The sequence below is a fragment of the Chiloscyllium punctatum genome, chromosome 30, assembly GCF_047496795.1.
Source record: "Chiloscyllium punctatum isolate Juve2018m chromosome 30, sChiPun1.3, whole genome shotgun sequence".
Taxonomy (NCBI): Eukaryota; Metazoa; Chordata; class Chondrichthyes; order Orectolobiformes; family Hemiscylliidae; genus Chiloscyllium; species Chiloscyllium punctatum.
Window position 1 is genome coordinate 14600206 of NC_092768.1, and position 12580 is coordinate 14612785.

At 48.1% G+C, this 12580-nt stretch overlaps 1 protein-coding gene across 1 annotated transcript in view; it reads left to right on the plus strand.

The window, feature by feature from the left end:
• The window catches only part of LOC140454991 (uncharacterized), a 50281-nt gene that overhangs the window by 24493 nt on the left and 13208 nt on the right, over positions 1-12580 (plus strand). The window contains exons 5-7 of the mRNA XM_072549665.1: positions 4778-4853; positions 6487-6589; positions 9127-9248. Of these exons, the coding sequence (XP_072405766.1) occupies positions 4778-4853; positions 6487-6589; positions 9127-9248 (301 nt within the window). The remainder of the gene's footprint in view (positions 1-4777; positions 4854-6486; positions 6590-9126; positions 9249-12580) is intronic.

A 12580-nucleotide genomic window follows, 5' to 3' on the forward strand; every position in this document is an offset into this window, starting at 1 on the left:
TTACTGAGTGTGTCAGAGACAGTTACAGTGAGGTGTTTATATGGAAGTGAGGGGTATACCACAGTGTGGGATATCAGTGATTACTGAGTGTATCAGAGAGAGTTCCAGTGAGGTGATTATATGGGAGTGAGGGGTATATCACAGTGTGGGATTTCAGTGATTACAGAGTGTATCAGAGAGAGTTACAGTGAGGTGTTTATATGGGAGTGAGGGGTATATCACAGTGTGGGATATCAGTGATTACAGAGTGTATCAGAGACAGTTACAGTTAGGTGTTTATTTGGGAGTCAGGGGTATATCACAGTGTGGGATATCAGTGATTACTGAGTGTATCAGAGACAGTTACAGTTAGGTGTTTATATGGGAGTGAGGGGTATATCACAGTGTGGGATATCAGTGATTACTGAGTGTATCAGAGACAGTTACAGTGAGGTGTTTATATGGGAGTGAGGGGTATATCACAGTGTGGGATATCAGTGATTACTGAGTGTATCAGAGACAGTTACAGTGAGGTGTTTATATGGGAGTCAGGGGTATATCACAGTGTGGGATATCAGTGATTACAGAGTGTATCAGAGACAGTTACAGTGAGGTGTTTATATGGGAGTGAGGGGTATATCACAGTGTGGGATATCAGTGATTACTGAGTGTATCAGAGACAGTTACAGTGAGGTGTTTATATGGGAGTCAGGGGTATATCACAGTGTGGGATATCAGTGATTACAGAGTGTATCAGAGACAGTTACAGTGAGGTGTTTATTTGGGAGTGAGGGGTATATCACAGTGTGGAATATCAGTGATTACTGAGTGTATCAGAGACAGTTACAGTGAGGTGTTTATTTGGGAGTGAGGGGTATATCACAGTGTGGGATATCAGTGATTACTGAGTGTATCAGAGACAGTTTCAGTGAGGTGTTTATATGGGATTGAAGGGTATATCACAGTGTGGGATATCAGTGATCTCTGAGTGTATCAGAGACAGTTACAGTGAGGTGTTTATATGGGAGTCAGGGGTATATCACAGTGTGGGATATCAGTGATTACAGAGTGTATCAGAGACAGTTACAGTGAGGTGTTTATATTGGAGTTAGGGGTATATCACAGTGTGGGATATCAGTGATTACAGAGTGTATCAGAGACAGTTACAGTGAGGTGTTTATTTGGGAGTGAGGGGTATATCACATTGTGGGATATCAGTGATTACTGAGTGTATCAGAGACAGTTACAGTGAGGTGTTTATTTGGGAGTGAGGGGTATATCACGGTGTGGGATATCAGTGATTACTGAGTGTATCAGAGACAGTTACAGTGAGGTGTTTATTTGGGAGTGAGGGGTATATCACGGTGTGGGATATCAGTGATTACTGAGTGTATCAGAGACAGTTACAGTGAGGTGTTTATATGGGAGTGAGGGGTATATCACAGTGTGGGATATCAGTGATTACTGAGTGTATCAGTGGCAGTTACAGTGAGGTGTTTATTTGGGAGTGAGGGGTATATCACGGTGTGGGATATCAGTGATTACTGAGTGTATCAGAGACAGTTACAGTGAGGTGTTTATATGGGAGTGAGGGGTATATCACAGTGTGGGATATCAGTGATTACTGAGTGTATCAGAGACAGTTACAGTGAGGTGTTTATATGGGAGTGAGGGGTATATCACAGTGTGGGATATCAGTGATTACTGAGTGTATCAGAGACAGTTACAGTTAGGTGTTTATATGGGAGTGAGGGGTATATCACAGTGTGGGATATCAGTGATTACTGAGTGTATCAGAGACAGTTACAGTTAGGTGTTTATATGGGAGTGAGGGGTATATCATAGTGTGGGATATCAGTGATTACTGAGTGTATCAGAGACAGTTACAGTTAGGTGTTTATTTGGGAGTGAGGGGTATGTCACAGTGTGGGATATCAGTGATCTCTGAGTGTATCAGAGAGAGTTACAGTGAGGTGTTTATATGGGAGTGAGGGGTATACCACAGTGTTCGATATCAGTGATTACTGAGTGTATCAGAGACAGTTACAGTGAGGTGTTTATATGGGAGTGAGGGGTATATCACAGTGTGGGATATCAGTGATTACAGAGTGTATCAGAGACAGTTACAGTGAGGTGTTTATATTGGAGTGAGCGGTATATCACAGTGTGGGATATCAGTGATTACTGAGTGTCTCAGAGACAGTTACAGGTAGGTGTTTATATGGGAGTGAGGGGTATATCACACTGTGGAATATCAGTGATTACTGAGTGTATCAGAGACAGTTACAGTGAGGTGTTTATATTGGAGTTAGGGGTATACCACAGTGTGGAATATCAGTGATTACTGAGTGTATCAGAGACAGTTACAGTGAGGTGTTTATATTGGAGTTAGGGGTATACCACAGTGTGGAATATCAGTGATTACAGAGTGTATCAGAGACAGTTACAGTAAGGTGTTTATATGGGAGTGAGGGGAATATCACACTGTGGGATATCAGTGATTACTGAGTGTATCAGAGACAGTTACAGTGAGGTGTTTATATGGGAGTGAGGGGTATATCACAGTGTGGGATATCAGTGATTACAGAGTGGATCAGAGAGAGTAACAATGAGGTGTTTATATTGGAGTGAGGGGTATATCACAGTGTGGGATATCAGTGATTACTGAGTGTATCAGAGACAGTTACAGTGAGGTGTTTATATGGGAGTGAGGGGTATATCACAGTGTGGGATATCAGTGATTACTGAGTGTGTCAGAGACAGTTACAGTGAGGTGTTTATATGAAAGTGAGGGGTATACCACAGTGTGGGATATCAGTGATTACTGAGTGTATCAGAGAGAGTTACAGTGAGGTGATTATATGGGAGTGAGGGGTATATCACAGTGTGGGATTTCAGTGATTACAGAGTGTATCAGAGACAGTTACAGTTAGGTGTTTATTTGGGAGTGAGTGGTATATCACAGTGTGGGATATCAGTGATTACTGAGTGTATCAGAGACAGTTACAGTTAGATGTTTATTTGGGAGTGAGGGGTATATCACAGTGTGGGATATCAGTGATTACTGAGTGTATCAGAGACAGTTTCAGTGAGGTGTTTATATGGGATTGAAGGGTATATCACAGTGTGGGATATCAGTGATCTCTGAGTGTATCAGAGACAGTTACAGTGAGGTGTTTATATGGGAGTCAGGGGTATATCACAGTGTGGGATATCAGTGATCTCTGAGTGTTTCAGAGACAGTTACAGTGAGGTGTTTATATTGGAGTTAGGGGTATATCACAGTGTGGGATATCAGTGATTACAGAGTGTATCAGAGACAGTTACAGTGAGGTGTTTATATTGGAGTGAGGGGTATATCACAGTGTGGGATATCAGTGATTACTGAGTGTCTCAGAGACAGTTACAGGTAGGTGTTTATATGGGAGTGAGGGGTATATCACACTGTGGAATATCAGTGATTACTGAGTGTATCAGAGACAGTTACAGTGAGGTGTTTATATTGGAGTTAGGGGTATACCACAGTGTGGAATATCAGTGATTACTGAGTGTATCAGAGACAGTTACAGTGAGGTGTTTATATTGGAGTTAGGGGTATACCACAGTGTGGAATATCAGTGATTACAGAGTGTATCAGAGACAGTTACAGTAAGGTGTTTATATGGGAGTGAGGGGAATATCACACTGTGGGATATCAGTGATTACTGAGTGTATCAGAGACAGTTACAGTTAGGTGTTTATATGGGAGTGAGGGGTATATCACGGTGTGGGATATCAGTGATTACTGAGTGTATCAGAGACAGTTACAGTGAGGTGTTTATATGGGAGTGAGGGATATACCACAGTGTGGGATATCAGTGATCTCTGAGTGTATCAGAGACAGTTACAGTTAGGTGTTTATTTGTGAGTGAGGGGTATATCACAGTGTGGGATATCAGTGATTACAGAGTGTATCAGAGACAGTTACAGTTAGGTGTTTATATTGGAGTTAGGGGTATACCACAGTGTGGAATATCAGTGATTACTGAGTGTATCAGAGACAGTTACAGTGAGGTGTTTATATGGGAGTGAGGGGTATATCACAGTGTGGGATATCAGTGATTACAGATTGTATCAGAGATAGTTACAGTTAGGTGTTTATATGGGAGTGAGGGGTATATCACAGTGTGGGATATCAGTGATCTCTGAGTGTATCAGAGACAGTTACAGTGAGGTGTTTATGTGGGAGTGAGGGGTATATCACAGTGTGGGATATCAGTGATTACAGAGTGTATCAGAGACAGTTACAGTGAGGTGTTTATATTGGAGTTAGGGGTATACCACAGTGTGGGATATTAGTGATTACAGAGTGTATCAGAGACAGTTAGAGTGAGGTGTTTATATGGGAGTGAGGGGTATATCACAGTGTGGGATATCAGTGATTACTGAGTGTCTCAGAGACAGTTACAGGTAGGTGTTTATATGGGAGTGAGGGGTATATCACAGTGTGGGATATCAGTGATTACAGAGTGTATCAGAGACAGTTACAGTGAGGTGTTTATATGGGAGTGAGGGGTATATCACAGTGTGGGATATCAGTGATTACTGAGTGTCTCAGAGACAGTTACAGTGAGGTGTTTATTTGGGAGTGAGGGGTATATCACAGTGTGGGATATCAGTGATTACAGAGTGTATCAGAGACAGTTACAGTGAGGTGTTTATATGGGAGTGAGGGGTATTTCACAGTGTGGGATATCAGTGAGGGGTTCATTTCAGAGTGGGACTTGAGTGATTAAAGTTGTGTTTGTCTGTTGGACAGTGCTGTGAGGATCTCTTTCATTGAACCTCGTGTCTGCTTGGATTTTGACGTTGTCTGTAACAGCACTGACTTTGAGGTAACTCTGCTCTGTGGATTGGGATCTGTTCTCTTCGCTTGTTAGTCCTATGTCTGGCAGACTTTGGGGAGTTGTTTGATTGGAGATTCCTGGCTGTGTGAACTGTCCACTCTTCTGTCCAGGACAGGTCTCTGCCTGCCTGTCCTTACCCTCTAGCATTTCTGTGTCTCTCCCCTTCACTTTGTCATCTCCTGTGAGACATATTGCTGTGGTGTGGGAAGGGGCTATTGGTCCCATCTTTTCTGTTCTAGCCCTCTCAGTGCTCAAACTTGGTCCCAATCCTTTGCACTGACCCTGTGCACCTTGGGCTGTTTCCTCAGCATGGCCTTTTTGTGATACACGCTGTGTTGTTTCTGTCCACAGATCTCAGAGCCCCTGATCCCAGCTCCTTGTTCACTCACCTACGCAGCTGGGGAGTGGATGTATAACAGGGCGATGAGTGGCCAGCACAGGTATCTCCTAGACCCAGAGAAACCTGGCGATGCTCTGTAGTTAGGGAGAGAGAGGGAGGGGGAGAGGGGGTTGGGGGAGAGGGGGAGAGGGGAAGAGAGGGAGAGAGGGGGAGAGAGGGAGAGGGAGAGGGGGAGAGTGAGTAAGCGAGGGAGAGGTGTTGTGAGGGAGGGAGAGGGGAAGAGAGGGAGGGGGAGAGAGAGCCTAGAGGAGGAGAGAGGAAGAGGGAGAGAGAGAGAGAGGGAGAGGAGGAATGTGAGTAAAAGAGGGAGAGGGGGAGAAAGGGAGAGGTGGAGAGTCAGTAAGAGAGGGACAGGTGGAGAGGGGTAATGAGAGAGAGGTGGAGAGGAGGGAAGAGTGGGAGGCAGAAAGGTAGACGGGTATAAAGAGAGAGAGAGAGTGTGCAGGCAGGAGGGACAGGGAGAGGGAGAGAGGGAGCGAAAGAGAAAGGGAAAGAGGGAGAGTGGGAGGGGAAGAAAGAGAGAGGGAGGGAGATAAGGAGGAAAAGAGTGGGCTGAGAGAGGGAGAAAGGGAAGGACAGTGGGAGGGAGAGAGGGGAGGGTAGGAAAGAGAGTGCAAGGGAGATAGAGAGGGAAGAAGGGAGGCACAGAGGGAGTGAGAGAGGGAGAGGAAGGGATAGGAGAAGGGAGAGGGGGAAGGACAGAGGTGGGGAGGGAGATAAATCGGATGGTAGAGAATTTGGGAGGAAAACAGGGAGGGACAGAGGGAGAGGGAGACCGAGATAGCACTGGGTTGGAGATGTTGGGGAATTTAACTCCAGTGTCATCATATGCCTCAGATGATGGGGTTAGTTGGAGAAGGTGGGAACTCCATGGTTACTGGGAGCTGGTTAGCTCAGTTGGTTGGACGATCTTTGTTGATGAAGGGTTGACGCTGCCAGCTGGGTGGATTCAATTCCAGCTGGGATCGCCATGATGGATCCTTTTACTCCACCTCCAGCCTCTCAGGTGACCCTCAGGTTAAAGCCACCTCACCCTCACCACTGCCCCCACCCTCTCTGTATTGGGACTGTGTAACTCTGAGCTACATTCTCATCTTTCTCAATGACTTTCTCTCCCTGAGTGTGTTTTATTGAGCTGTCTCTGTCTGTCTGTAAATGTTTTCTGTGGAGGCTGGTTGGGATTGAACCTCACATTTCTCTCACTACTCCCCCACCCCCCAGGCCCGTTTATATAACCAGACATTCTGGGTAGGCACCTCCTTCAGTGGATTCAGAGACAGCCAACGACGCCTTGCAGCCTACACTCAAGGGCAGAACGCTGACGGTAGGTGAAGTAGGGACATAGTGTGGGTGGGGGGATCTGCTCCAGAGAGAGCCAGCACCTCCTGCAGGCTGCTTAGTGTATGACCCTCCAGAGAAGGGTTTCTTAGTGAGAACTGACTGGAGAAGCAGTACCCTTTGAGGGGGGAGAGCTATATTACATCCTTGTGATATACAGGAGGGTTATATCCCTGTGTGTGATGCACAGAAGGGTTATATCCCTGTGTGTAATATACAGGAGGATTATATCCAAATGTGTGATCCATAGGAAGGTTATATCCCAGTGTGTGATCCACAGGAGGGTTATATCCCAGTGAGAGATACACAGGATAATTATATCCCAATATGTGATGTACAGGAGGGTAATACCACAGTGTATGACATACAGGAGGGTTATATGCAAGTGTGAGATATACTGGGGGGTTATGTCCCAATGTGTGATATACAGGAGGGTGAGATCACAGTGTGTGAAACACAGCAGTGTTACACCCCAGTGAGAGATATAGAGGAGGGTTATATCCCAGTGCTTCAGGGTTTTATCCCAGTGTGAGATACAGAGGAGAGTTATATCCCAGTATGTGATATACAGGAGGGTTATATCACAGTATGTGATATACAGGATAGTTATATCCCAATGTATGATCCACAGGAAGGTTATATCCCAGTGTGTGATACACAGAGCGTTATATCCCAGTGAAAGATACACAGGATAGTTATATCCCAATGTGTGATATACAGGAGGGTTATATCACTGTGTGTGATACATGGGAAGGTAATATCACAGTGTGTGATATTACAGGTGGGTTATATCCTAATGTGTGATATACAGGAGGGTTATATCATAGTGTATGATACACAGGAGGGTTATATCCCAGTGTGTGATATTATAGAAGGGTTATATCCCAATGTGTGTTATACAGGAGTGATTTATCCAAGTGTGTGATATACAGGAGGGTTACATACAATTGCATAATATACAGGAGGGTTATGTACAATTACTTAATATACAGGAGGGTTATATCCCAGTGCTGGAGGTACATGAGGGTTATATCCCAGTGTGTGATATTCAGGAGGGTAATATCAAATATGTGATTTACAGAAGGGTTATATACCAGTTACACAGGAGGGTAATATCGCAGTGTGTGATATACAAGAGGGTTATACCCCAATGTGTGTTACACAGGAGGGTTATATCCCAATGTGTGTTACACAGGAGGGTCATATCCCAGTGTGTGATACACAGGAGGGTTATATCACAGTGTGTGATACACAGGAGGGTTATATCACAGTGTATGATATACTGGAGGGTTACATCCCAGTTTGTGACAGACAGGAGGGCTATATCCCAATGTGTGATATATAGGAGAATAATATCACAGTGTGAGATATACTGGAGGATTATATCCCAATGCGTGATGTACAGGAGAGTAATATCACAGTGTGTGATATACAGGTGGGTTAGACCCAAATATGAGATATACAGGAGGGTTATATCCCAGTGTGTGATATACAATTGGGGTTATATCCCGGTGTGTACTTTATAGGAGTATAATATCACAGTGTGTGGTATACAGGAGGGTGATATCACAGTGTGTTATATACAGAGGGTAACATCACAGTATGTGATGTCCAAGAGGGTTATATCTCAGTGTATGCTATACAGGAGGGTAATATCACAGTGTATGCTATACAGGAGGGTTATATCACAGTCTGATATACTGGAGGGTTATATCCCAATGTGTGATGCACAGGAGGGATATATCCCAGTGTGTGATATACAGGAGGGTTACATCCCAGTGTGTGCTAAACAGGAGGGCACTATCACAGTGTGTACTATACAGGAGGGTAATATCACAGTGTGTACTATACAGGAGGGCACTATCACAGTGTGTACTATACAGGAGGGTAATATCACAGTGTGTACTATACAGGAGGGTAATATCCCAGTGTGTACTATACAGGAGGGTAATATCACAGTGTGTGATATACAGGAGGGTAATATCACAGTGTGTACTATACAGGAGGGTAATATCACAGTGTGTACTATACAGGAGGGCACTATCACAGTGTGTGATATACAGGGGGTTAATATCACAGTGTGTGATATACAGGGGGGTTACATCCCAGTGTGTGCTAAACAGGAGGGCACTATCACAGTGTGTACTATACAGGAGGGTAATATCACAGTGTGTACTATACAGGAGGGCACTATCACAGTGTGTACTATACAGGAGGGTAATATCACAGTGTGTACTATACAGGAGGGTAATATCCCAGTGTGTGATATACAGGGGGGTAATATCCCAGTGTGTGATATACAGGAGGGTTACATCCCAGTGTGTGCTAAACAGGAGGGCACTATCACAGTGTGTGATTTGCAGGTGGATTATATCATATTCGCTGAGACCACAGACTTGTGTTGTTGTTGCTGTTGGTCTCTCTGTGGTTGCAGTATTTTACCAGGTTTGCAGCACTGACCTGAAGTGATGCTGACCCCATGAATACAGAGAGTTGACCCAGCTCCATTTCTGTTTCCCTCAGGCCTGGTCTTCAACTCGACTGCTCAGTTCCTCGCCTCATTTGATGTCAATGGAGAATCTGACCTATACTTGTTGCTTCCTGAAGGACTCCAGGGGAATGCTCCCATTCCCAATGACAGCCTGGTAAGGACTATTCCAGGAGGAGCTGGCCAATCTGCCCTGCATCTCTGCATGCCACCTCTCCACATCGTGAGAGTGACTCAGTGCTGCCTTCCCTCCCCTATCCCTGCCCCAACCACATCCCACCATATCTCTCCAAATAGCCATCCACTGTCCCTCTGGAACATCCCATCCACATCCCTCTGGAATGCCTCATCCGATGACCCTCTGGAACATCCCATCCACATCCCTCTGGAATACCCCATCCAATGTCCCTCTGGAACATCCCATCCACGTCCCTCTGGAATGCCTCATCCGATGTCCCTCTGGGATGACCCATCCTCTATCCCTCTGGAATACCCCATCCTCTGTCCCTCTGGAATGCCCCATCCTCTGTCCCTCTCGAATGCCCCATCCACTGTCCCTCTGGAATGGCCTATCCAATGTCCCTCTGGAATGCCCCATCCGATGACCCTCTGGAATGGCCTATCCAATGTCCCTCTAGAATGCCCCATCCGATGACCCTCTGGAATGCCCCATCCGATGACCCTCTGGAATGCCCCATCCTCTATCCCTCTGGAATGCCCCATCTGATGACCCTCTGGAATGCCCCAATCTGATGACCCTCTGGAATGCCCCATCCGATGACCCTCTGGGATGCCCCATCCTCTATCTCTCTGGAATGCCCCACCTGATGACCCTCTGGAATGCCCCATCCGATGTCCCTCTGGAATGCCTGTTCTGATGACCCTCTGGGATGCCCCATCCGATGTCCCTCTGGAATGCCCCATCCGATGACCCTCTGGGATGCCCCATCCGATGTCCCTCTGGAATGCCCCATCCTCTGTCCCTCTGGAATGCCCGTTCTGATGACCCTCTGGGATGCCCCATCCAATGTCCCTCTGGAATGCCCCATCCTCTGTCCCTCTGGAATGCCCGTTCTGATGACCCTCTGGGATGCCCCATCCAATGTCCCTCTGGAATGCCCCATCCTCTGTCCCTCTGGAATGCCCGTTCTGATGACCCTCTGGGATGCCCCATCCTCTGTCCCTCTGGGATGCCCCATCCGATGACCCTCTGGGATGCCCCATCCTCTGTCCCTCTGGAATGCCCGTTCTGATGACCCTCTGGGATGCCCCATCCGATGACCCTCTGGAATGCCCGATCCTCTGTCCCTCTGGAATGCCCGTTCTGATGACCCTCTGGGATGCCCCATCCTCTGTCCCTCTGGAATGCCCCATCCTCTGTCCCTCTGGAATGCCCGTTCTGATGACCCTCTGGGATGCCCCATCCAATGTCCCTCTGGAATGCCCGATCCTCTGTCCCTCTGGAATGCCCCATCCGATGACCCTCTGGAATGCCCGATCCTCTGTCCCTCTGGGATGCCCCATCCAATGTCCCTCTGGAATGCCCGATCCTCTGTCCCTCTGGAATGCCCCATCCGATGACCCTCTGGGATGCCCCATCTGATGTCCCTCTGGAATGCCCCATCCGATGACCCTCTGGGATGCCCCATCCGATGTCCCTCTGGAATGCCCCATCCTCTGTCCCTCTGGAATGCCCGTTCTGATGACCCTCTGGGATGCCCCATCCTCTGTCCCTCTGGAATGCCCCATCCTCTGTCCCTCTGGAATGCCCCATCCGATGACCCTCTGGGATGCCCCATCTGATGTCCCTCTGGAATGCCCCATCCGATGACCCTCTGGAATGCCCCATCTGATGTCCCTCTGGAATGCCCCATCCTCTGTCCCTCTGGAATGCCCCATCCGATGTCCCTCTGGAATGCCCCATCCGATGACCCTCTGGGATGCCCCATCCTCTGTCCTTCTGGAATGCCCCATCCGATGACCCTCTGGAATGCCCGATCCTCTGTCCCTCTGGAATGCCCCATCCCTCTATCCCTCTGGGATGCCCCATCCGATGACCCTCTGGGATGCCCCATCCGATGACCCTCTGGAATGCCCCATCCCTCTATCCCTCTGGAATGCCCCATCCGATGACCCTCTGGGATGCCCCATCCTCTGTCCTTCTGGAATGCCCCATCCGATGACCCTCTGGAATGCCCGATCCTCTGTCCCTCTGGAATGCCCCATCCTCTGTCCCTCTGGAATGCCCCATCCTCTGTCCCTCTGGAATGCCCCCATCCGATGACCCTCTGGGATGCCCCATCCGATGTCCCTTTGGGATGCCCCATCCCTCTATCCATCTGGGATGCCTCATCCAATGACCCTCTGGAATGCCCCATCCGATGACCCTCTGGGATGCCCCATCCGATGTCCCTTTGGGATGCCCCATCCCTCTATCCCTCTGGAATGCCCCATCCTCTATCCCTCTGGGATGCCCCATCCCTCTGTCCCTCTGGGATGCCCCATCCGATGACCCTCTGGAATGCCTCATCCTCTGTCCCTCTGGAATGCCCCATCCTCTGTCCCTCTGGAATGCCCCATCCTCTGTCCCTCTGGAATGCCCCATCCGATGTCCCTCTGGAATGCCCCATCTGATGTCCCTCTGGAATGCCCCATCCAATGACCCTCTGGGATGCCCCATCCAATGACCCTCTGGGATGCCCCAGTTGAAGCTGCCTACCCCCATTTCCAGGCAGTACATTCCACACCCTCAGTACCCGCTGGGTGAGAACCTTGCCCGTTATAATTACTTCTCAGCTCTCACCTCTCTCTGTGAGTTGCTGCACATTTGCTACATCCTTCCCACCAGCTGGTGGTCTATAGACAGCACTGAGCAATATCACTGGACATGTTTTATTCTGTAACTCCGACACATTGTGTTCCTCCTCAGCCAGCACTGCTCCCCGACTCCTTTCTCCCTTTCCTCCCTTCCCTGAACAAATTCCACTTGGGAAGATCAGATAGCCAGCCTTGGGCCCTACCTGGCACCAGAAACCTGACTTCCCCACAACATCATCATTCCAACCTTGGCCTGCAACTCCCCAGCTTCATTCATACTCACACCCACACCCTTTACTGGGAGAACCAGCACTGGCCCAAATCCCAGTGACTGACCCAGATCACAGTGACTGTCCCACTGCCCAGTGACTGGCCTGGTACCCTGTGACTGGCCCAAATCCCAGTGACTGATCCAGAGTCCAGTGACTGTCCCACTGCCCAGTGACTGGCCTGGTACCCTGTGACTGGCCCAAATCCCAGTGACTGATCCAGAGTCCAGTGACTGTCCCACTGCCCAGTGACTGGCCTGGTACCCTGTGACTGGCCCAAATCCCAGTGACTGACCCAGAGTCCAGTGACTGACCCAGTGCCCAGTGACTGACCCAGTGTCCAGTGAGTGACCCATTGCCCAGTGACTAACTCAGTGCCCACTGACTGACCCAGTACCCAGTG